Source organism: Leishmania major, chromosome 35, assembly GCF_000002725.2.
Source record: "Leishmania major strain Friedlin complete genome, chromosome 35".
Classification (NCBI taxonomy): Eukaryota; Euglenozoa; class Kinetoplastea; order Trypanosomatida; family Trypanosomatidae; genus Leishmania; species Leishmania major.
Genome location: NC_007284.2, coordinates 1032155 through 1054450, shown reverse-complemented (window position 1 = coordinate 1054450; position 22296 = coordinate 1032155). Strand labels below are relative to the sequence as shown.

General features: G+C 59.4%; 8 protein-coding genes across 8 annotated transcripts; all 8 read right to left on the bottom strand.

Moving 5' to 3' along the window:
- Positions 1-1257: 1257 nt before the first annotated feature.
- Positions 1258-1905, bottom strand: LMJF_35_2540 (hypothetical protein; the record flags this gene model as incomplete). The annotated part of the gene is made up of 1 exon (XM_003722599.1): positions 1258-1905. One exon carries the CDS (start codon positions 1903-1905, stop codon positions 1258-1260), a length of 648 nt encoding a protein of 215 aa, XP_003722647.1.
- Positions 1906-2608: 703 nt separating this feature from the next.
- Positions 2609-3625, bottom strand: LMJF_35_2530 (conserved hypothetical protein; the record flags this gene model as incomplete). Its single annotated transcript, XM_003722598.1, has 1 exon — positions 2609-3625. The coding sequence occupies one exon, from the start codon at positions 3623-3625 to the stop codon at positions 2609-2611; it is 1017 nt and encodes a 338-aa protein (XP_003722646.1).
- An 809-nt stretch (positions 3626-4434) lies between these two features.
- Positions 4435-5625, bottom strand: LMJF_35_2520 (conserved hypothetical protein; the record flags this gene model as incomplete). The annotated part of the gene is made up of 1 exon (XM_003722597.1): positions 4435-5625. The coding sequence occupies one exon, from the start codon at positions 5623-5625 to the stop codon at positions 4435-4437; it is 1191 nt and encodes a 396-aa protein (XP_003722645.1).
- A 908-nt stretch (positions 5626-6533) lies between these two features.
- LMJF_35_2510 (conserved hypothetical protein) lies at positions 6534-6869 on the bottom strand (the record flags this gene model as incomplete). Its single annotated transcript, XM_003722596.1, has 1 exon — positions 6534-6869. One exon carries the CDS (start codon positions 6867-6869, stop codon positions 6534-6536), a length of 336 nt encoding a protein of 111 aa, XP_003722644.1.
- Positions 6870-8218: 1349 nt separating this feature from the next.
- Positions 8219-9886, bottom strand: LMJF_35_2500 (conserved hypothetical protein; the record flags this gene model as incomplete). The annotated part of the gene is made up of 1 exon (XM_003722595.1): positions 8219-9886. One exon carries the CDS (start codon positions 9884-9886, stop codon positions 8219-8221), a length of 1668 nt encoding a protein of 555 aa, XP_003722643.1.
- Positions 9887-11798: 1912 nt separating this feature from the next.
- On the bottom strand, positions 11799-16769 carry LMJF_35_2490 (conserved hypothetical protein; the record flags this gene model as incomplete). Its single annotated transcript, XM_003722594.1, has 1 exon — positions 11799-16769. The coding sequence occupies one exon, from the start codon at positions 16767-16769 to the stop codon at positions 11799-11801; it is 4971 nt and encodes a 1656-aa protein (XP_003722642.1).
- Positions 16770-17823: 1054 nt separating this feature from the next.
- Positions 17824-18843, bottom strand: LMJF_35_2480 (conserved hypothetical protein; the record flags this gene model as incomplete). Its single annotated transcript, XM_003722593.1, has 1 exon — positions 17824-18843. One exon carries the CDS (start codon positions 18841-18843, stop codon positions 17824-17826), a length of 1020 nt encoding a protein of 339 aa, XP_003722641.1.
- A 1405-nt stretch (positions 18844-20248) lies between these two features.
- Positions 20249-21736, bottom strand: LMJF_35_2470 (conserved hypothetical protein; the record flags this gene model as incomplete). Its single annotated transcript, XM_003722592.1, has 1 exon — positions 20249-21736. One exon carries the CDS (start codon positions 21734-21736, stop codon positions 20249-20251), a length of 1488 nt encoding a protein of 495 aa, XP_003722640.1.
- Positions 21737-22296: the final 560 nt, after the last annotated feature.

The window sequence follows — 22296 nt, the reverse complement described above, 5'->3', positions numbered from 1 at the left end:
CATCTCGGCCACGCGCTCTGCAGACCACGCGAAGTGAGAGCGATCGCGGGTGCACAGATACAACACGGCTGATGAAAAACAACAGAGGAGACGTCTGCCGTGGTGTGAGAAGAGAGAGTCACAGGGGGGAGCACTGCAGGGGATGACGATGACCCTCCTCCCTCCCCTTGCACACTCACCCACGACAAGAGACCCTCAGCGCCTTTTTCCAAATGCGTGCAGAGCCGGCGGCTTCATAATATGTGGATCGATGCAGTAGACCGAGAAAGGAAGAAGGCCGGCAGAAACCGGAGATAGTACCAGTCGGTGTCATACAAACGATGCCGACAGCAATGCAGGTCATCACCGCATCGTTTCCCTTGAATCCAGATTGACCGCGTGCGTAGCACGCTCGGCCCTCTCTCGCTCCGCTAAACATGAAGTAGGTCGCGCATGCTCCGTGTGGTGGATGGCACCAGGCAAAAACAACTTCACCTCCACAGCCTTCTCTACACGAGCGTGGCATCGAGAACTCTTTGTCTCAACTTGCTCATTCGCTGCCAGACAACGTGAGCGCAACTCCACTAGAGCCCCGGCCACCCACAGGCCCCATTCGCGTGGTACGAGGAAACGGTAAACACACACGCCGCGCAGCAATGCACCGCCTCCGCCATCCGAGCACGGCTCCTGCCTCCAACGCTACCCACCCACCCCGCCACACAGCCGCCTCCATCATGCCGGTTGCCACCCTTCGTGCATCCCCCTCGGAGTGACAGACCCAGGCTGCCCTACCCAACAGTAGGCAATGCGAGGGCCGGGTAGGAGACACGTTCGAGTCACGCTGACACTCTGCACATCATATGGACAAGACAGACATGTTCGCTGTCGCAGGTTGGCCCGATGCACCCCTCTCCAGGACCTGACCGCCGACATCCGTGGCGATGCACCGCAATGACCCCCCTCCCCCTAGGTCGTGGGGACCTGCCGCTGTCACTACCAGAAAGCGGATCACCATTTGGCAGGGGATAGGAGAGGGGGGACTACCAGGCCTCCTCGACTCAGTGAGGGGAGGGGGAGGCGTGCACTGGGCGCTGGATGCCACGCGCTGCGCTGTAACCCTGATCATTAGGAGTCTGCAGTGGTAGTTGGAAAGACGAAGGACGAAAAACAGAAAAAAAGCGAGGAAGAAATCCTCCATGCTGCAATCACGCAAAGTGCCACATGCGAAAACTGAGGCGCTGGGGTGCCAACGGGGCGCCAACCTCCTCCCCCGCTCCCTCACCACATTCGGAGCACGGGAGATAGCAAAACGACCAAGAGCCCGATGACCGCAGCGGCGACGGAGGAAAAGAAGCCAGAGTGCAGCTTCCTTACAGGGCTGTCACGGCGCGCGTCAGTGTAATACCCCGCTGCCACATTGTGATACAAATGGGACTGGAGCCCGAGAACGGCCGCCATCGCGAAGCAGGCGATGGCAGCGAGCGGCACGAGAACCGCGAGAACGCGCGTGATCAAGACGGCAGCGCGGCCGTGCTTCAACGGCAGCATCTGGACGAACAAGGAGACGAGGAGTGAGAGGCACGTGAGGAGGCACAATGAGGCAAAGACAAGGTAGGCGGTCATGCAGCGTGTCAGCGTCGAAGCGGGGAGGTGCGCTAGCGACGTTCTAATGCGCACTCCCTCGATGGGAAGTGATGACCCACTACTGGTGTCCATGATATCGATGCTGCTTTTCGAGGCTCTGTCCGATGCCGCAAGCCACGTGCTGGGTGGCGGGTTGTACGCAAGTGCTACGCCGTAAACAAACAGGTTCCGCTCACCAACGGATCGCACCTGGATGGGTGACAAGACACTGCACACCATCAGTGCCATCATGAGAGCGGCGTAGGTGAAGTAAAACACCACCAAGTCCGCCTTGTTAAGCATTGGGGCCGCAGGAAACCGGAGAACCGAAACGACGCAAGATATATATGACTGCCCAAGAGGTGATGGGAACCTTGCACGTGCGTGTGTGAAGAGGGGGGAAGCGAAGTACACCACCAAAAAAAAATGAGGCTCACTGCGTGCCTGCTTTTCGTGTCCTTGTTGATGCTGTCCTTGCTATGTGCACGGACAGAAGCGCTCGAAGAACAGAGAAACCATTGACATGCGGATACGTTCGCTCGCGCGCATGCGTGTACACTGCGCACGTTGGCGCACCACCGACAACACGAGGGCCGCAGACACACAGCAACACCGAAGAGAAAAGCAAGAAGAGATGAGATAAGAGGGTCGGCGGGGAAGGGGGTGAAAGATGGATGTACGAGTGGCAAGCCAGGCACGCGCATCCGCATTGCACAACGGGTACCGCTCTCCTTGATCGTCACGCGCGGAGCGGTGGGTCGATTCTCGTTTCCATTGAGGTGACCACTTGCTTGCCATCTTCGCGAGTCTAGCTCAGCGGACGGCTTCCGCATCCACCAGGCACTGCAGCAAAGCGCGGCGGGTGTGCCGTCACGCACGGGATTTCCTGTCTTTCACTTTTTCTCCCCCGCTGCTCACGAGCTGTTTTGCTTTTCTTTGGACTAGCATTCGCTTTGGTTTGTTCTTTCGCTTCTGTGGGTGCGCGATGCGTCGATGCGTTCCATATTCACTCAATGATTTTACGCTTGCGCTCCTGCGCACGCCGACGAAACTCCTCGTGTGCGTCGGCCCATACTTTGCGGAACTGCCCCGCCTTCTCCTTCGACCCTGGCGTCGCTTCCATCCGCCGCTTTCGGTCTGGAATGGTTTGTGTATCAGCAATCACGGAAGTCGTGTCCGTTACAAAGCAGCGGTCCCACCACAGCGTCATGCCAAGACCAACGGGTTCTTTAAAGAGCTGCACAACCAAGAGACGCAGGTGACGTCTAGGCATGAAGTGCAGCTGCCAACAGCCGTCAATCAGATCCTCGGATAGCTTCACGGGGTAGCGGAACACTTGGTGTATGCGGAGAGGCGCCGCTGAGGCAGACGGGCCGCTACTCGGCGATGTCAGGCACGCTGGCCGCACCAGAATCGTTATCTCCAAGTGAGCTTGAAGCAGCTCCGACTCTAGCGCCGTCGTCGAGCGTGCCTCGTAGAGACGAAACTCGGTCACAGACTTGCCCTTCGTCTCCCAAGGCACCAAAAAGCTGACAGTTACCGTGTCTTCGGTTTGGGTCCACCAGTGGTGGGAGCCCTCCCGGCCACCGTTGCGGGCAAGGCTCTCGTATAGCAGATCCTCGTCATCATCAGTGGCGCCCATGCGTTCCTGATCATCATCCCGTCTCCCAGCTGTGTTGCCGGTAGCGTGACTGCTGGCGTTCGAAGCCCCCGTGTCGTACTCGGCGTGAAAAGACTCTTCCTTGATTGGGCATCTTGCCACAGCAACACTGCCGTTATCCGTTTCCTCAGGAGGTGCACACGTCCCCGGAAACGGGCTGGCCGACGCTTTGGGTGGCACTTGCTCGAGCTGCACCCCATTCGGGCCCAGTGTCACGCGAGACGGATACTCCAGCCGTGTGACCTGCGGGGCTCTGCTGCTGTCATCGTGCCCCTTGTCGTCCCTGTCCCCTTCGTACTCGGTGCCGCTGCTGGTGCCGCTGTCGCACAGCTTGTCCCACTTCGAGTAGTCGATCCCCGCCATTTCCTGGAATGGAGGGAGGGAGAGAGGGCACCATGCAAGATTGAAGAAGAGCAAACAAAAAGAGAGGCAAACGCCCAGAGACAGAAAAACAGTCGTGAGGAGGCCAGAGAGAAGCAGCCGGTGCACACACCCACACCCACACCCATCAATTTGTCCCTATTTCACCTCTTCTGCACGCGCTCGCTAGCTGAGCACCACGGAAAGAGCAAGTTCATGATTCCCATCCTCGGTCTTCTCTTTATTGGGCCGCCGCTCATGGCGGCGTCTATGAAAGCCATACCACCTGTGCCTCGCGCGCATCAAGGGAATAGCGCGTGACAGTGCTTATCCGCGTTCGTCCCAGCTCTTCAGAGGGGGTCCTTGGACTGCATCTGTGCGTGCGTGAGGAAGGGACCGTCATAACACAAAGAGGAAACACGCACCCGTAGGCTGGATGAGAAGCAAGACCATGAGACACGGTAGAACGCCACTAGCAAATGCGGTTCCCCACTCACGCGCTAGTGCAGCCATGCGGCATGCGCCGGACGTTCAGAGGCAGCGCTTGGAAGATTGCTGTCCATCTCTGCTCTGCCTTTCAAAGCGTGCGCGAGAGCACGCAAGCGACAAGAAACAAGAGCTGTAAGCACAGCAAAAACAACAACAACAACAAAAAAGTACATGCCACCTTACATGTGGTGGTGAAATCCTCTTCCGCCAGTGGGCGCGGAGGTGTGTGGAAAGGGAGTGCGACGGAGGTCGGCACACCGTGGCTCCGCCGCACCCTGCGTTCCCTCTCTCAAACTCGTCTCACCATGTTCCCACAGGAATGATTACATCGGGTGTTTGGCGTAGCCGGAGCGGCAAACGGGGCAGCGGCTCGGAAAAGCGACGACTGCTCCACCATCTTGCTCTACCATGTCCAAGCAACGCCGCTCATGGAAGCGCTCGTAGCAGTCAATGCACGCGGCGTGGAAGCAGTGACCGCAACTCAGCAGGATTCCACTCTGCGGGAGCACCACGGCAGCCTCGTGAGCGCCCACCGCGTCCACTCCCGGGGCAGACGACAGTGCAGCGAATGCATTCGCATGCTCAGGCCACGGCGCGGCAGCTGTCGGTTGAGCAAATCCTTTCTGGCGTCCTGCTCGGTGCTCTGGTGCGCGCGACGATGCAACTTTTCCGTCCCTTACCGAGGCTACAGCTCCGGGCATAGGGGTCAATGAGTTGCCCGTCTTGCGCTGCGCTGCACCTTTCACCGCAGATCTCACAAGCGCGCCAGCAGACGCCCTTGCCGCTTTCGGCTCGACAGACGGAAGACGTTTGGCCACCTTTCGAGCTTCGTAGGCCGCCCACATCGCCGCCACAGCGTCCTTTCCAGTCAAACGGCGCACCCCACCTGCATGAGATGCGGCGGCCCCGGTGCCGGGACACTGCGAGCAGTGAATGAGCTCCAGGCATATAGGGCACTGCACCGACGCGCCAGCCGTTGACGGAGCTGCCGAACTTCCAGGTTCGCTGGAGGTGGACGGGCCATGCACTGCCTTCCTCCAGATCTCCGCCCATGCCTCTTCACTCAGGAAGGCTGCGCGAGCCATCTCCTGTTGCACGGTGAGTGCTGTTTGCAAACCCGCTCGACGTTGCTCCTGCTCAGCACAAAAAGTTTGCCATGCAGCAGACAGACGGGCGAGACGTTCCTGCACATAACGCGTGCGAAACTCTGGGTTGTTCTGCAGTTTTATCTTGATGTAGGCGCGCCGCGCGAGGAGACCGCGGACAGCGGCTTGTACCTTGACGATGGCCGCTCGTTGCGCTACCGCCTTGCCCTCGTAAAAGATGCGCTTATAGTAGCTCTGCGTGCGGCACACCGGACACGCCAGTGGGGCGCTAACCTCGCCAATTCGAAGGGCATCAGCTCTCTGCTGAGCGCGCACGTAGCGCTCGAAGGAGCGAAAGCATCGGGCGTGGAAGACGTGCGAGCAACTTAGGATCACCTGGCCTTCGTCGCAGTTGGTGGAGTAGCTCATTTGGCAGATGGGGCAGATAGACGGGTTGGCCCCGGGTGAACCAGCGTCACGCGCGTGTCGATGCTCGCGCTGGAGGGCACGATGCGTGATGACACGCCAGTCGTCCGCCGACGGTGGCGGCGTCGGACCTGGTACAAGCCCCATACGCTGCGCAAGTGTCGGCTTGTGCAATCGCCCGGCGAGACTTGGCGCAGGTCCGAGGTGCGACCGAAGGTCTGAGGACACAGCTCCCGAAGAGAAGCCGGCGTTGTCACCCAGCGCCGCGGCGGTGCCCCTGTCTTCCTGCGAGGGCAACGCAGACGACGACAGCGGCAGCGGCAGACCTCCGCGACCGCCGGTAGCGGTGAAGTGTTGCTGCAGGGCGACAGCGCTCCACAGCCCAAGCTTCTCGCGACGTGTATTGCGCGCGACTCCGGTTCCGGGCTGGTTCGTGCCCCAGTTCGACACGGGCGGACCCAGTGAGGGAAGTCCCTTCGCCTCGAATACAGAAGGCATTTGCGAAGCCTACGAGTGTAAGATTCTCCAAAGCAGGAGAGGCAGCGCGTGCCGTGAGTGCTTGCTTGTGCTTTTGTTGTTGTTCCGATGCGCAGCCCAGTGAGAGGAAGAGGAAGGAAGCAAACATGACATCCATGCCAGCGGTGGTGACCAGGACAGGCAGAAAGGGGCACGGGGAGGGGGGTGCATGAGGAGGTAGCAAGTGGCAGATGCCACACTTGGAGCGGTGACAGCATACGCGTGCTCACCAGAGCGCATCTGCATGCGCCCCACTGAGATACGTTGACATGCGTGGCGATTACGTTATTTTTTTTTCTGACTGTTTCCGCTTCGCTGCTGAGTGTACACGTGTGGAGAGAAGACGCGTCTCCTTTCCGTGCTTGCGTTCGTGGTCCATGTTGCGGTATCCCTCATCAGCCGAAGATCAACGCAAGGCCAATCAACGTGATGTTCACAAAGATGAGGGGCCAGCGCATCAGGAGGCGGATGGAGTGCAAAAGAGAGCCGATCTGCAACTTGACGGACGAGACAGAGCGGACACCGCCGTTCCGATTAGAGCCGAAGTCGGCATCAAAAGAGGATGGCACCATGTCATTGAAGGCGGTGTCTTGCTGCGGCGCAAAGCCCTCTTGCAAGGCCTGTGGGGTGGCCAAGCCAAACTTGGAGAGGAACCGCGACTCCGAGAGGATGGCCAGTGCGTTCAGGCACAGAACCACGGCTGAGACTAGCGAATAGACACTGATGCCCATGTTTCCTCTGCTGATCGGCTCGTCCCCCTTTTTTTACCGGCTGTGACTTTTTCCGATGATGTCTGTGGTGGCAGAATAGACCTAACAGCTGAGCCGCTCGCGCTGTCCCCTCCTGCCACCTCAACTTGGTCGTCGGTTGGTTGTGGAATTCGAGTGATCGTGGAGGGAGGAGAGGGGGCGGGGGAAAAAAAGAAAATCGGTCCCGGAACCACCTTGCAAGCACGCTTTCAGCACGCGCAACGCGTCAGCGAAAAGGGGCGATGCAGCAATATACCTGTCTAGATATAGATTTGTCTGGTCCAGCCAACCATTGCCTCCAGCAACAAGAGCAGAAAGCACAAGGGGAGTCCAAGGGTGTGCGAGTGTGGGAGGGGGTGGAGAAGGAATGCGTGCGGCAAGAGAAGCAGACGAGGTATCGCACCACAGTTGGGCTTCCCTTGCTAAGCAACCTTGTATGTAAATGTGTGTACGTGCGTGTATATGTGTTCCGCTGAGGAAGACACGGGAAGCAGGAGGGGAAGGAAAGGGAAGAATAGAAAGCGGTGCCTCGATGCATTCCAAGAGAGACGGCAGCCCCTTTGGTGCTCGTGTCGGGGCTGTGCTGTGCCCGTGGCCCGCAGTGTCCACACACACGCTTCGACTGCTCCTCCGCGCCACCACCACCTCTAAGGCGCTTGACAGCACATCCTTCCCTTCTTGGGAAACAAAACAAGCAGCGGAGCAATGCTGAAAAAAAAAGATGGAGTTTGCGGAGCAGCGGTGCGCCACTCAGGCGTGCACAACATGACGCACGTGTCCGGGTCCTTCCGCTTGCACGAGCAGCAGCATCACTGAGACAGAGAAAAACCAACAAGCAGCGCCACAAGCCCGCAAATGATCGCTTTCTGTTTTCTGTTCGGTAAGCCCCCGATATTTTCTTTCCCTCTCGATGTGTGTGTGTGTGTGTTTCACGTTCTCTACCTGTAGACATGCGTGACCGTCTTACGAGCAATGAGTGTTTAGTGGTCCTCGAAGGACGTCAAGGAACAACGGAACGACAACGGAGAAGGGGACAAACACACAAAAGAAATCAGAAGAAACACCACACAACCACAAAAGGGAGGGAGAGGGAGAGAACTCCCCCCCCCTCAAATACCAGACAGAAGTACACCAACCGAAAGGCATGACTCCGCCTGCTTACGAGCGGCAGGAAGTGAAGCGGACGAGCCCATGTCCCTGCCGCGACGCGCGTGAGAGAAGAAGAAAGAAAGCCACAAAGCCGACACTCCAACAACGAACCAAAACCAACGAATCATCACGCTGCGTAGACTTCATCGGCACACCATCGTGACGGCCACACTCGTGTGCTGCTACCCCTCGATCCGCTCCTGCTTCACTTGCGATGAGCTCACCGAAGCGGTGTTGAGAGTCGCGTCGCTGACGACAGGCGCACGAGCGGCGGCAGCAGAGAAGTGCTCCTCCACACGTAGCTGCACTTCACTTCCTACAATGAGTACGTCGCCGGCTTGCAGCTGGCGCGGCTCGCTAAGCACCCAGCCTCGTCCAGCTACGCGCACACCATTGCGACCGTAGTTGACGAGCCACAGCGTGTAGTGATGCGGTCGCTTTGTGTGCAGCACCGCCGCGTGCCCTTGATGCGCGTCCGCATCGCTCTCGGACGCCTCGTCATCGGTCGATGGCTCTCGTTTGCCCACGTGCAAGTGGCTGTCGGGCCGCCTCACCTCATTGGCATCCGCGGCGTGTTCGTACACCGGCCGCAGCACCAGCGCGAACTGAAACCGGGAGAGCACCTCTGGGTGGGTAGTGTAAGGAGCCAAGGCGCCGGCGATGGGAGTAGCCGCTGCCGCGGCAACAGCAGCCGCTCCTCGTACCCCTGACTCACGTCCAAAGTAGGTGGTAAGTTCGTCCAGTGGCAGACGCGTGGGAGCGGGGGCAACGGACTTCCCGGCTGAAGTGGGCGTTCCCGCAGACAGCACCACCGCGTAGAAGCAGGCGGTGTGCGCCACACGCACGCCACCAAAGTAGTCTGTGCTGAGTGATGAGGAGAGGGTCGCCCCCCACCCGAGGGCGGTGGCAGGGTCTAGAAGGGCCCCTGGCACCTTGCTATTGTCCGCGAACGGACTAGTGACGTTCACCGTTCCTGGCGGCACCACAAAGTCGGTCTGCTGACCTCGTGAAGCGAGCGTCCGCCAGGGACGGTGGTAGAGCTCAGCAAGAGTGCGCAGCAGCTCTACCTGCTGCTCTACGTTCGCCTCGCTCACCGCCACAAATCGCCCAGAGCCGTCCGACGCTGCCAGCTCCGCCTCCGTTGCCCATGGATGTGGCGACGGGAGCCACACATCTCTCTCGTCATTGTCCTGGTCAGCGCGACTGCGCTTCCGAGACGGGGGTGGTGCAGCGTGGGAGGGCGAAAAGGCGGCACTCCCTGCCGCCTCCTCATCGCTCACCTTTTGCTCGGCACGAGACACAGCGGCGTGCAAGGAGGGGCCGTTAAGCTCTCGCAGCTTTTGCCACGCGAGAAGATTAATGAAGTGGTTCGACATGATGGCGGCGCCTTCCTCGTCGCTCAGCCCCATCCGTGCCTGAAGCGCGGCCAGGTGGGTAATGATTGCAGCCGATGAGAAGGCGTCTCTCTCCAGCACCGTTGCATCCAAGCCTGCCGCCAGCAGACGGTTTTCGGCAATCATAGATGTCAGCGTCACCATCGCCTGCGGCCTGCGCTCCACTCCTGTGCTGGGCTTGATACCGCTTGTGCCGGCTGCTGCCACGCCAGCCGCAATCAGCTGCGTCGCATCTGCCACGCGCCACGACGAGGCAGCGATGTCCACAGCATCGGCCACAGCGTCCCACACTGGCAGCGGCGGTGTTCCCTGTGGTACCGGCGGCAGCAACTCTGGGAAAAGGTACAGTGGTGGCTCGTAGGTGGTCGAGCGTGAAAGTTTGAGCACACACTCGCCAAGGATTGGCGCCGTCTGCGCGGGAGCCGCTGCAGCAACAGCAGCAGCAGGCTGAGTCATGGCGACTAGTGAAGTTATATCAGTCTATGTGTCCAGAGGGGAGTATTCAACGATGTACTCGCGTCAACAACCTCGATGAACGCAAAAAGGCAAGAACCGAGACAGCGCGCGCGTGCTCACGCGCCTGGTGAGCGACACACAGCCGAGATTTTTAGTGGTATATATTTATATTTATATAAGTGGCACACCACACACACACAGAGAGAGAGAGAGAAAGGGAAGCAATACAAGTACAAGGCGAGCAGACACTACCTAAGACGCACAGAAAATGAAGAGGGGGGAGGGGCGATAGATGCAATCAGCACAAAGGAGAAAGGAAACGACACAACGAAACAGAAGGGGGAGTTGCGTGTGCGTGTGCCTGTGTGTGGAAACACAAAGACGATCTAATCGAGCTCCCAGTCCGCAGCCGCAGAGAGCATCACTCACCAACAACAAAGAAAGTAGATGAATACCCAGTCAGCGACAAACAAATAAGACACACGCACACGCACAGAGGGGGAGAGAGGAAACAAGGGCGAGGAAGCGTGGAGCAACGTGTGCACGCACGAGCAACGTGAGGAGATAATGGGCGCCCGGCACAGTGGGGCAATCGAACGGCAACGGCCGTTGAACCACCACTGCTCAGGTCCTTTGCACGCTTACCCCTCCCCAGTCCGGTCGTGATGACGTGCGTTTAAGGATAGACGCCGCTACTGCGTCTTTCCTTTTTCTTTGGAAATAGAACGTCGCCTCTTGATGGTACGTCAGCCCAGCTTCGTCCGAGAAACAAGCCAAGACGCAACGTCTGAGAGAAAGAGGTGAGGCAGAGAGAGAGAGGCAGTAGAAATCCAACGCCTTCACCACTACCACAGCAGACAAGAAGCAACACAAGCAATAAAAAAAAAGAGGCACCAGCACGAGAATAGCGCGCGGTGCACCGCTGCAACCAGACGTAAATTCTGTACGCAGAGGAACACAGACAATACCACAGATATGAGACGCAGAGAGAGAGAAAGGGCGGTGATGTAAAACAAAAAGGGGGGGAGATTGTCAGTGGGGAAGCGGGAGGGGCGGGAGGGCGATGGCAGTCATAGAAGGCGCCGAAACCGTCGTCGAAGCGCAAGGGCAGCGACCGAGAGGCTGCGGCAACGCGAAGTAGCCGGGGGGGGGGGAAACCGCTCGCGTCGAGAGAACGGTGAGGCGTCCTTGTTCTTTTTTTGCACACAGAGCTGAGGCTACACCGTTGGTGACTGGGCTCTCCCCAGCGGTAAGTGGTGACGTATTCGATTGTGTTATGGCGCACAGCGCTCGCGTCAGTTCCTCCGTGCGTGTTCTACACCTAAACGAGCTCAGGACAACGGCTGTGAAACGCACACGGCTGTGCGAAGATGAAACGTTACAGAAGTAGGGAAACAACCACAAACAGAGCAGGGGAGGGGGGTGTAGGAACACACGGGAAATGAGAAAGGCAGCGACAGCGCAGTGATGGATGACAGTGGGAGCTTGTCAAGTGGAAGTAGCACGTCCGCCATGAATCTACGGCGTCAGCAACGACAAACGACAAGCTCGACAAAGCGCCAGGCAAAGGCAGTAGCGCCCCAGAGGGCAGCGGGAAATCACGACAGGTTTACTACTGGCTAATCTAGGAAGAGAGTGAGATACACACAAAGACGACCACAACAAAAGTGGACAGCACGCACGCCTCCACCCACCCACCCACCCGCACAGACACACGCGCGCGAAAAAAAAAGGCAGCCCATGACGCACAAATGCATCGCTAGAAACCGGATCGGCGTATGCAGTCCTCGAAACATCACGAGCCGCTCCTCTCGACTCGTACGATGGACATACGCAGGGTCCACCCAGGACAATACAGACATACAAGAGAGACCGACCGCCTCGCCGCGCCTACGTCCCTTTCTCGAAGCCATTAGCGCAGGTCACCGATATCGTCATCTGCTTCATCGCCGCTGGCGTTGAGGTCCGCAAACGGGTTGTAGGCCGTTGTAGGAGTACTGCTTGGGTTGTTCGCCTCGAGAGACTCGGTCTCAGGTACACCACGACGGGATGCCTCGCTTGTGCTCCCTGCGCTGTTGTTCGGCGCCGCGGCAGTTTGTGGCTGCGGTGGTGCGTTTGTCGCTAAAGACGACTCCCTCGTGGTCCAGCGAGCTGCACCGCGGTCCCTGGCTCCTTCGACTCCCATCGCCCGGTCTCCGCCGCTTCCGAGAAGCGTGCAGTCGCCACCCGCCATCGCGATTGAGTTATCCTCGGGACTTCCAGCGCCGGCCAAGAAAGGATTCGAAAGAGCAGCGCCGGAGGTGGTGACCACAGCAGCAGCCGGTGCTTCCTCTGCACGCAGTTGCGCAGAATGGTGCGTAGCTGAAATGTCGGGGGTGTTATACCTGGCCTCCAACATGTTGTCGGTCACTGGTGTCTCCTGTATACTTCGACAAACCCACGGCGGCACCCCTCTCGCAGAGTCATGCACTGTACCGTCCACCAGTCCGCCTCTGTGCTGCCTCTCCACGGGGTCGGAATTCTGCGGTGAGTCCTCGGCAAGCAAGGCACACTCGACCCTCGGTGCTGGAAAGCGATGCGACAGGGCACTTCGCTGAGGCGAACACTGCGCGGCCGGCGGCAGCAGATCTCTCGGTGGCGGCGGTGGTCTTCCGTCGTGCGAGCGCTGCTCGCCAGCAGCGTTGGAGACAGAATTTTGTGGCGGCTGCGCCCCTACAGAAGCGCCGTCTCCACCACCGAAGAAGATGGTGGGCAGGTCAGGGTAGCGAGGGGCTTGCAGCGCAGACCGCTGAAAGGGGTGTTCGTGCGCCGTTGCGGGCAGTGGCGGTGGCGGTGGAGGAGGGGCATGACTTGCTGGAGGGGGCGGCGACTGGTCTGCATGTTGCTGTTGCTCCCCATCGGGTTGCGGCAAAGGGGCTAGCGAAGGCGGTGTTGCTTCCGCCTGCGACACAGCTAGGCTGGAAATCGACAATGGATTGGCTGGCGCTGCCGACAGCGGAATCGACCGCTGGGCCGGTAGAGGAGTCGCGAAAGCTTGCGTAGGAGTTCGCGCGCCCGAATGGTGAAGCGTGACATCCATCGCCGCTTCATAGGCGTGCATGGATGCATCAGGCCTGCCATTTGCATCCGCACTCGGCTGTCCCTCGATAGCCAAGGCCAGGGCCCGCGCCTGCGTGGTGGGCACCGGCTCTTGCCCTTGCACTTTGAGCATGCCAGTTGCCGCAGTATCCATCGTGCCCTCCCACCGCACAGGCTGCGGTGTAGCAGCCGTTCCAGGTAGCACCTCCGCACTACTGAAGAAGGTTTCGTCAGTCATGGCACCGTCGTAGACGGCTGGCTCGTGAGGCGCCTCAACCACCCTTTTCAGACTGAGCCCAGCATCCTCAGGCCACGGCCGTGCTGGCGTGTCTGCTACGGACGAGCCTGCCTTCACCGATACGCACTCCTCGTTGAGCTCGGCTACGAGGAGCAGCAATTCGCTGTAGTCGCTACTGATGCCTTGCAGAGCGCGCTGCAGTCGTGCAGTCTCCTCTTGTGATAGCGCAAGCTGCTCGACCACCGCATTGCGCTCCGCTTCCATCGCAGCAATCACATCCGGTGGTGGAAGATGCTGTTGCTCTTGCTGATGTTGTCGCTGCTGGCGAGCCTCCTGCTGCTGGGAGGCAGCGGCTGCAGTGGTGTTGGAAACGTGCCGCAGCTGCTCTTCCATCATGTTCAGCGACTCCACCAGTTGCTGATGCTCCTCTTCCTTCGAGCTCAGTGCCTCTTCGAGCAGCCGAATGTTCTCGCGAAGTTCCTCCACCACCTCAGCCGATACGGCGTGCGAGTGCGCGGCCTCCGCTGCTGACGTAGCCGCATCCTCCAGTCGAATGCGCTCTTCGCCCGCGGCCGCGGCGGCGCGCCTCTGTTGCTCCTTCTCCAGGGCAGCGCACTGTGCAGCGGTCTGTTCAGCCCGTTCGCGCCACTCTCTCAGCGCGTTCGTGAGGTTCACCTTCTCCGCACGGACGGCCTCCAGCTCTGCTTGCAGCGCAGCCAAGTCGCACGCGTGCGCGTCTGCCAGAAGAGGGGCCTCTACCGGGTGCAGTGGGGCGGCCAGTGGCTGTGGTAGAGAAGACTCAGCCCGGAAGTTGCCAGGCGGCATACTGCTGTGCCCGAAACCTCCCAGCGACGCAAGGGCGGGGCTAGAAGGCGGCTGCTGCATCGATGCCAACGGACCCGCGTGCCTCGGCGGCGGCAGCGGCGGTGCAACTGGCTCTGACGCTACTCGGCATTCCATCTGCTCATCATCGGGCTGCAGCTGTGCAGAGTGTATGGACGGCCGCAGCGCCATCGTCGCACGTGCCACCTGTGATGCAGACTCCGCAACGCTGTCCAAGAGCTGCTTGAAGTCCGCCACAAGCTGCTCCACCAGCCCCACAATAGCCTCATCGTACGGGGTGGGGTTCTGTGTTCGCAGCCCGCTCGCCACGGGGTGTTGCCAAACCGGCGTGCTGGCTTTCAGGTCAAAGAGGATCGTGTCAAGGGCCGCCCCTCCACCCACAATCTGCAGAAACCGGCGCGTGAGAGCCGTTGCGGCCGCCGCGGCTGTGGGTGGGGCGGCAGCGGCGATCGTCGCCGTCGTTGACAAGACGCAGGCACTAGCGACCAGCACAGATGGCCACAACCGAAAATGGGCAGCGCCGTCGCGGCGGGCTTGGTGAAGCAGCGTCTCACCCCATGACGCTTCCTCGACAAACGCGGCAGCGGCCACGGGGGAAGAGCCCATCCACGCTAGCAGCGCCCCAACATAGGCACCGAGAGCCGCCGTGTTCACCTGCTGTGCCGCCGCACCGCCACCGAGGCAGAAAAGCACGAAGGTAACGGTGTAGTTAAAGAATGAGGGCGGCAGGCGGGAGGACAGCGTCCATCCCGGCTGTGCCTTCACAAGACCGTCCAGCGTCGACGTCTGCAAGTGCGGCGGCACCGGTGCGTTCACGAGGTCCTGGAGCACCGGAGTGGCGCCAGGCACCGTAACCAGCGCCCGCAGCACCTGCGCGGTGTAGAACTTCTCTACAGCTGACGTTTGCGACGAGAGCAGCACCCGCGCAAGCGCCGCACCACACTGCGCGTCCGCATTGACGGCGCCGGCGGTGCCTGCACTGAGACTGCTGGGGGGTGACGTCGTGGTAGCCCATGACTGTACTGCTTCACGGACGCCGCGGTGATCACCACGCTGCAGGGTCGGCGACACCAACCCGCTCAGAAACACGCCAACCGAGCGCTCTTGACAGGCAGGCACGCTCAGCACCGCCGTGAAGAGCTGCACGCCAGCACTGACGAGGGTTGTGTCAGTTGACTCGCAAACGTATGCGAGTAGCGCGCGCGGAGCCGGCCACACCTGCACTGTGTAGGGCAGAGTGGCTCGGACGAGAGTTGTGACCGGCGGGAGGTTCAGCCATTCTTCCACCGCTCGCCGGGAGTCTCTCAGCAGCAACGCCAGCACCCGCACTGCTTCGATTCGGACGGCGTCGTCGATGAGCAGCCCGCAGAAGGCGAGGCGAGCAAGCGAAGTCAGAAGACCGCATCGAAGAAGGGCGTCTTGCGTGGAGTGTCGCTCCTCCTCGCCCTCGTCGACGCCCCGCAGGACGCACGCGAGAATGGAAACGGACATTAGCACGTTTAGCATCGACTCGGAAGTCTTGGTAACGTTGAGGAGTGCCTCCAGCTTCTCGGTCAACACTCTCGGTTGGGGGTATATGGAGCTTGGAGAGCTGCTGTCTCCGCTGCTGCGGCTGTGATCCACCAGCGTGCACGCCGCCAGCTCAGATGGGACGGAGTCGAACAGGGCCGCCAGCCGTGCAGCACAGCCCATTTCGCGAAAGAACTTCTGGGTTGCCTTGTTCGAGCGGAGCATGTTGTGCACCACCGTCAGGCAGTCCTGCACAATGGATCTGCCATGCCGTACACCGCCCTCGCGCTGGATCACATCAAAGAGCGAGTCGAAAGCGTTGTGAAAGGCCAGAAGGGTCTGCAGCTCCGCATCGGCCAAGGTCAGCGATGTGAGAAGCAACAAAGCCTGATTACGCAGCAGGAAATTGTGCTCATCCTCGTTCAACGCGTCGAGCAGAACACCGATGCCACGGGCGCCAAGCAGGGACTGATTCAGCTTATACGGCTCCAACTCCTCCAGTCGCTGAAGCAGGACAACCACATAGTAGCGGCTCCAAAATGGCGCTGTTGTTTTCATCGAGCCTAGCAACGATGGCACCGCACCGAAGAGCGGCTGGAGCAGCGCATCCCTCGCTCGCCGCTTGGCCGCCGCGTCGACTTCGACGATGCGACGGTTCGACTCCAGTTTGTCAGGGTACAAGTCTAAGTCCGTGGCATTGGCAAGCAGATGCAGCGTCGGCTCCGTAATCGACTCATCATCGGCGTAACTGACAAGCAAATCGAGCAGCGACTTCAGCGACGTTGCATCTAGCGCGTATGGGAGGTCAGGACAGCGCAGGAGGTCGCGCTGCGCGTCACGGATATCCTGCGCCACTGTGCAGCCCTCAATGCGCAGAAGCAGCGTCTGTGTTGGCGTGCTGGGCCGCGGCGGCGGCGGCGACGGCGAGGATGATAAAGACCTTGACTGCGGCCCCGCCAAAGACGCGGATGCGGTGACGGATGGCCCGGCAGGCGAGGAAGGTGATGCCGCAGCGTCAACACTCGGCTTTGGTGCAGAAATCTTGCCGTGAGCACCGGTGTTGAGCAACGATGCGTTCGCCGGCTTCGTCGCAGGCGCCGATGACGACTTGGTGTCGCATATCCCGTTTGCCGCCACGTGCAACTTTTTGTCACTCTCCGGCGGAGGCGGGTGCACCACGCGCTGCCCCAATACAGCCTTGAAGAGAAAGCTCATCCTTCGCGATTGCAAGGGTAAAGAATAAGGACGGAAGCAACCGTGCGAAGGCGGGAGAGTGGCGCAACTGGTCGCACAGCCTTTGGCGGTGGCCCTTCCCCTGCTGCTTCGCTTTCAGACGCAATGGTCCGACAAGTTCCGTTACTCGGCCTATTTTGTGGTCCCGTCCAACAACACACCGACACAACAGCACAGACGACAAGAGGGAGACGGTCGAGAGAGGGGGAACAGCAGCAACAGCCACACAATCACAAGAAGCGCATATATATATATATATATGCATGTACGTGTGCCTGTCTCTATGTACGTGTGCGTATGCGTATGTGCAATACAGCACTGCTACGACAGTGCAATTCCGGGAGCTATCGTGCGGCACACCGGTGCACTCATATACACCGTCGTGGATGAGGTGAAGCAGAGGGTAGAAAGCCAGCAAAAGAGAGAGGGCGAGGGAACAGAAAGGCGTGGGTGGGTGGCAGTCACAAGAAACGGAAGGAGGTGGCATGATGGGCCCGCAGCGGTCAGCTAAACACCATGGAACTCATAGATGTGGACAGCGGGTGCGAAAAGCCTCATGCCCTCGTTCACCAGCCCTGTCTCGCGTTTCTGCTCCATCGCGAGGAGCACAGTTGACAAGTCTTCGCGCCCCTTCAGCGGTGTTTCTCCCCGGCCGCGAATGACGCCCGCACTCGCATGATTCCACCCGGGGTTTCATGGCATAAGGCAAGTTACTTTTGTACTCGACGGCACAGACACAAACACCTGTCCCGGAGAGAAATGTACCAGAAGCGGCTATCGCGACGGCACGTATACAGACACACACACACACACACACACACACAAACATACACACCGAACATGAGGGTGAGCACTCCCTTTACACATTAGACACGCCTTTAGAAAAAGAGAGACAAAACACAGCACGCGGCACAGCGGCAGTTTAGTCGAAGAAGCGCTCACCACCACAACAAAACCACGTGATGGTGCACGCATTTCAGGTGAGCAAGTAAAGCATACATGGGAGGGCAAAGGGCAAGTCCCTTCGACATGCAGCTCAAAAACCTGTCATGGGCATCACGCCGAACTCTTCCCGCTTGACGCGCACCTCACCCTTCGGCTTCAGCACCTTGCGCTTGTTGTAAGTGTGGCGCATGCGTGCCGGCACCAGGTTGCGCTCCTCGAGTGATTTCATGCGCTCCAAGGCCGGGTGAACATACCCGCCGCTGAGGTGACGCAAGGAGCCTACGAGCTTATCACTCGGCGTGACGTCCAGAACTAGCGGGGTGTGGTAGTGCCGGCCGTAGTGTTTAATAGCTAGATTTGCCTTCTTCGCCGCGCGACGCTTCTGCCGAGCCACCTCTCGCTTACACGCCGTTGCCTTATGTGCGGCAAGCAGCACGTCGAGCTCGTCCGTTTCTTTCGCTACAACACCACGCTTCGGGTGACGCCGGTGTGTCATGGCCCGCTTCGCCTCCTCCGCTGTGGCCTTCTTTGTCTTCTTCTTTTGCTTTTTGGCCGTCTTGCCGTTTTTCGCCACGGCCGCCGGAGCAGCAGCGACCTTCTCATGCTTTGCCTTGTTGCCGTTATGCGTCACAGGGCTTGGCGCTGACGAAGGTGCAGACGACGACGCGCCGGTGGAGGCAGGCGCCGTCTTCGTCCTTTTCTTTTTCGGCGTCTTTGCAGTCGCGGGCTCCGTCTCTTGCACCTCCTCTTCCCACGTCTTGTCTGCTGAGAGGTTGCCCGTGTACTTCTTGTCGCGGCCCATTGTCATCATCTTCACAAACTTCTCATCTTTGAGCTTCTTCTTGCTAAGCTGCCGGACGGCCTTGGCAAGGGCCTCCTGGTGCTCCTCATCCAACGGGTTGTAGCTCTGACCACCGAGCGGGATGGCGACTGCGTCGCGGTTGTTGGGGCGAATTGGTGCGTATTTGCGCCGGCGCGGCGCCAGCGGCTTGGCTGGCAGGAGGTCTGGCGTCACCCTCCATCCCTTGGCAACGGTGACCTGTTGAGGGCGACACACAGACTTGGTGCCCTCCCCGTCATTCCACAAGTTACGCGACTTCTGGCGGCCCATTCCTTCGCGGGCGCGCCTCTCTGTGAGTGCTGAAGGGAGGAGCTGGGAGCAGGGCGGTACTGTGAGCGTTACTACGTTTGTGGATATGGCCGTTAAGGGCGTTTTTCCTGCTTCTTGCAGAGAGCAAGAGCACGCATAGACGGAGGCCTTGAGTACCTTGTGCGTGAGTCAGATCGCCGTCGGAGTGACCGACGCAGGTGCCGCTCGGTGTTCCGACGGCACAAGAAGACAGTAGTGACGGAGGCGGATAGAGAAGGAACGGTGAAGGCCCACGAAGTGCGAATGTAGCACGTACGCATAGAAGGAAGTAGCCGGTACACGATTGCCAAGGCATGCTCAACATGTTACAGATCTATGTCCCTCCCCTTGGACCGTTGGAATGGAACGGCACACGCGGTCCATTCAGCACAACCACTCCGCCTCTGCTCGCACACTCAGCGATGGCCCCGCATGCCCGACGGCCACTGCGTTGCTCTCCGCACCCTTGCATCGCTCCGCGTTCGGGTGCCGGCATCTACGCGAGGGCGCGCCTCATCGCGTTTTGTGTGGCGTGTACACGCACTGGCGCGCGTGTCCACCATTATTCGAAAAAAAAACATGTATTACCGCCTTAGTCATCCGCCACACGCACGCATACACAGTCGGGCACGTGGAGGTGTCTTTCTTCACCAGTGCCTGCATGGGTGGCTGTCAGCCCGCACACTGTCTTTGATAGCCGCGGCGACTCGCTCATTGAATGATCTGCGTGTTTTGGCCGTGTGCGAACGAGCACCCTTCCCGAGCGCCCTTCTCGAAGGGAACCCCGTTCCTCCGCCGTCATTGAAACATTGCGCGAGTATGGCTGTGTGTTCCTGCGCTCATAACTGTGTGTGTGTGTGTGTGTGTGTGTGTGTGTGTCGACGGACGACAGAAAGCCGCAAGCGCGTCACTGGAAGCAACAGTCCAGCCGGCAAACAAAACGTGAAAGGAGCGAAGAAGCATGGGAAAGAGGGCGCTTCAGAGAAGCGGAAAACTCAGCGGGTCAGGGCTAGCGTAGCAAATAGGAAAAATCGCCTCTGTCGCGAACAGACCAACGAAACGCGGAAGCACCCCTGTGTCGCTCACCCAGAACAAAAACCCTGAAACCCTCCTCCCTCATCGCCACCTTCAACGCTCTGCCCACCCGCGCTGCTTCTACTTCTACAACATCGACCATCACCGAGTGACTGGCGCACGACGCACACATACACACAGTGGGGCAAACAGGAACGCAGCAATAGCAGCAGTAGCACAGCGAAGGCAAAAAGAAAGAATGAACACCAACAGCAAGCCGAGCAGCAAGCAAACGCGAGCGGTGCTGGGCGCGCAGAAGTAGGGAAAGGCACCCTGTGGCGAGGCCCCTACCATCTAGAGAGCCGCATTAGTCTCAAAAATGTTTGATGGTACGCTGGTGCTTCTTCGCCTCGAACAGCAGCTTGTTTGATCGACTACGCTTAAGGAAGTTCTCCGCGTTGCGAGTCCACCGCCTACTCACCTGAAACTGGTAGAAGTCCGAGTACGTCCGCAAGCGTCGACGACGGCTGCGGCGCACAGGCTTTTCAGAGGTCTCCGCCACCCCGTCGCCGCCGAACGTCGACACCAGCTGCTCGGTGTCGACGAGAGTCTCCGGATCCTCGTCGCCGTCACGCGCCTTCTGCGCCGAGAGTAGCTCTCGCACCACCTGCTTCACATTCTTGGGCACCACGTAACGGAACCCTTGTTTGTCCCCACCGCGGCGGTTCACCGCCCGAAGATGGTTAATGTGCTCCTTCGCAACCTTGTTGAGGGCCCGCTCTTGCTTGCTGAGCTTCTTGAAAAAGTGGTGCGCGTTCTGGAGCAACTCATCGGCCGAGACGGCTTCGGCGTGCTTCTTCTCCGCGTAATCGTCCAGGAAGGCGTGATCGGGGTAGAGCGACGGGTCTTGGCGAATGAATGCTGCGTCATCGGCGACTCCCGCGGCTGCGTCGCTGCCGAGCAGATCGTCTCCGCGGATTGCCCGAGCAAGCAGCTCACGGTCCCGCTCCGCCTGCGTCAGTGTCTGCGTCGGCTCCACTGACGATGCCGCCTGTGCCGCAGTCGCAGGCAGCTCGTCCTTTGTCACCCGCGCCTTGCTTTGCTTTCCTTCTAAAGTCTCGCTCGAGACAACTGCGGCGGTGGCCGCACCTGCACGGGTTGACTTAGCGGTCAGCTTCGGCTCCTTCTTGGCGCAAGCCTTCTTCTTCCGATTTTCCTGCACCAGCTCCCGCGCCTTCTTCTTTGTGAGCGTCTCCTTGCCGGTCTCCACATTGGCCACCTTCAGCTTCGGCACGCGCGTTTTCGGCTTCCTTTTTGTTCCCGCTCTTCCTGCACCACCGGACTTCTTCGCTGCTGTGGTCTTTGTCTTCGCGCCATCACTTGCAGACTGAATCTGTTCGCTCGCTGGGCGCCTCTTGCCGGTGACTATCTCGCGCTCCTTCTCGCGCGCCTCGACGCGCTTCTTGTACTGGTACTTCTGCTTCTTCTTGAACTCCTTGTTGAAGCGCATCTTCGGGAGAAGCTCCCGCAACTCGTCCTCCGTCGCCATGACAGCGGTACTGGACCGAGCGTGGCTTGAAGGGCAAACAAGAAGTGAGTTGTGAGGACGGCACAGAACGACCTGGATGTGGTCTACAGAGGGAGCAGAGCGCGCGGCGGTGATGATGCAGCTTTGTTTTCTAGCGTAAGGCTGTGATTCGCTCACTGCGTAGCACGGAGAGGCCTCAGTCGGCAGCGGCAGGAGAGGTGGACAGTTAAGCAGCAACGCAGAAAAAAAAACGCTTTGGTTGCGGAGAATGACAAGGCGTGAAGGGGGAGTGAGTTGCACAGAGAAATTGAGAAATATGGCGCGTACCTTCATCACCAACGAGGAGCGAGTCGCGGCAAGTGAAGTGGCAACAAGTCTCTGGGCTGTTTTGCGTGTGGGGGGGGCGCGTGGAGAAGGGGAAGGGGGCCCACCGTTTTGGCGAGGCGCAAAACAGAGCCGCGGATCGGAAGGCCAGCGTCAGCGGTAGCGACAATGCTGCTTTGAGCTCTGGAACACACACACAGACACACACGCACACATCGACAGGATTCTCTTGGCTTGGTGAAGAAGTGAGAGCAACACGGGCCACAATGTAATGTAGCACCTTGTCGAGAAAGGGAAAAGGAGCAGCATTTTTTTTTTGTGATGGAGCCACAACAGCTGCCACAGCTGAAGCTTGTTTTTCTCGATTCTTCCTTCGAATTCATCGCTGTTGGTGTTGTGTTTTTGAGGGGGAGCTGCACAGGAGACTGCAATGGTGGTGATGGTGGTGGTGAGGGAGTAAAAGGAGAGGGGGAGGAGCAGTGGCACCGAGTCGACACGATATACCCCCATTCACCCATCGTCAATAACGACAAGAAGTGAAGGCGGCTGCAAAGACAGTTACGGCACGA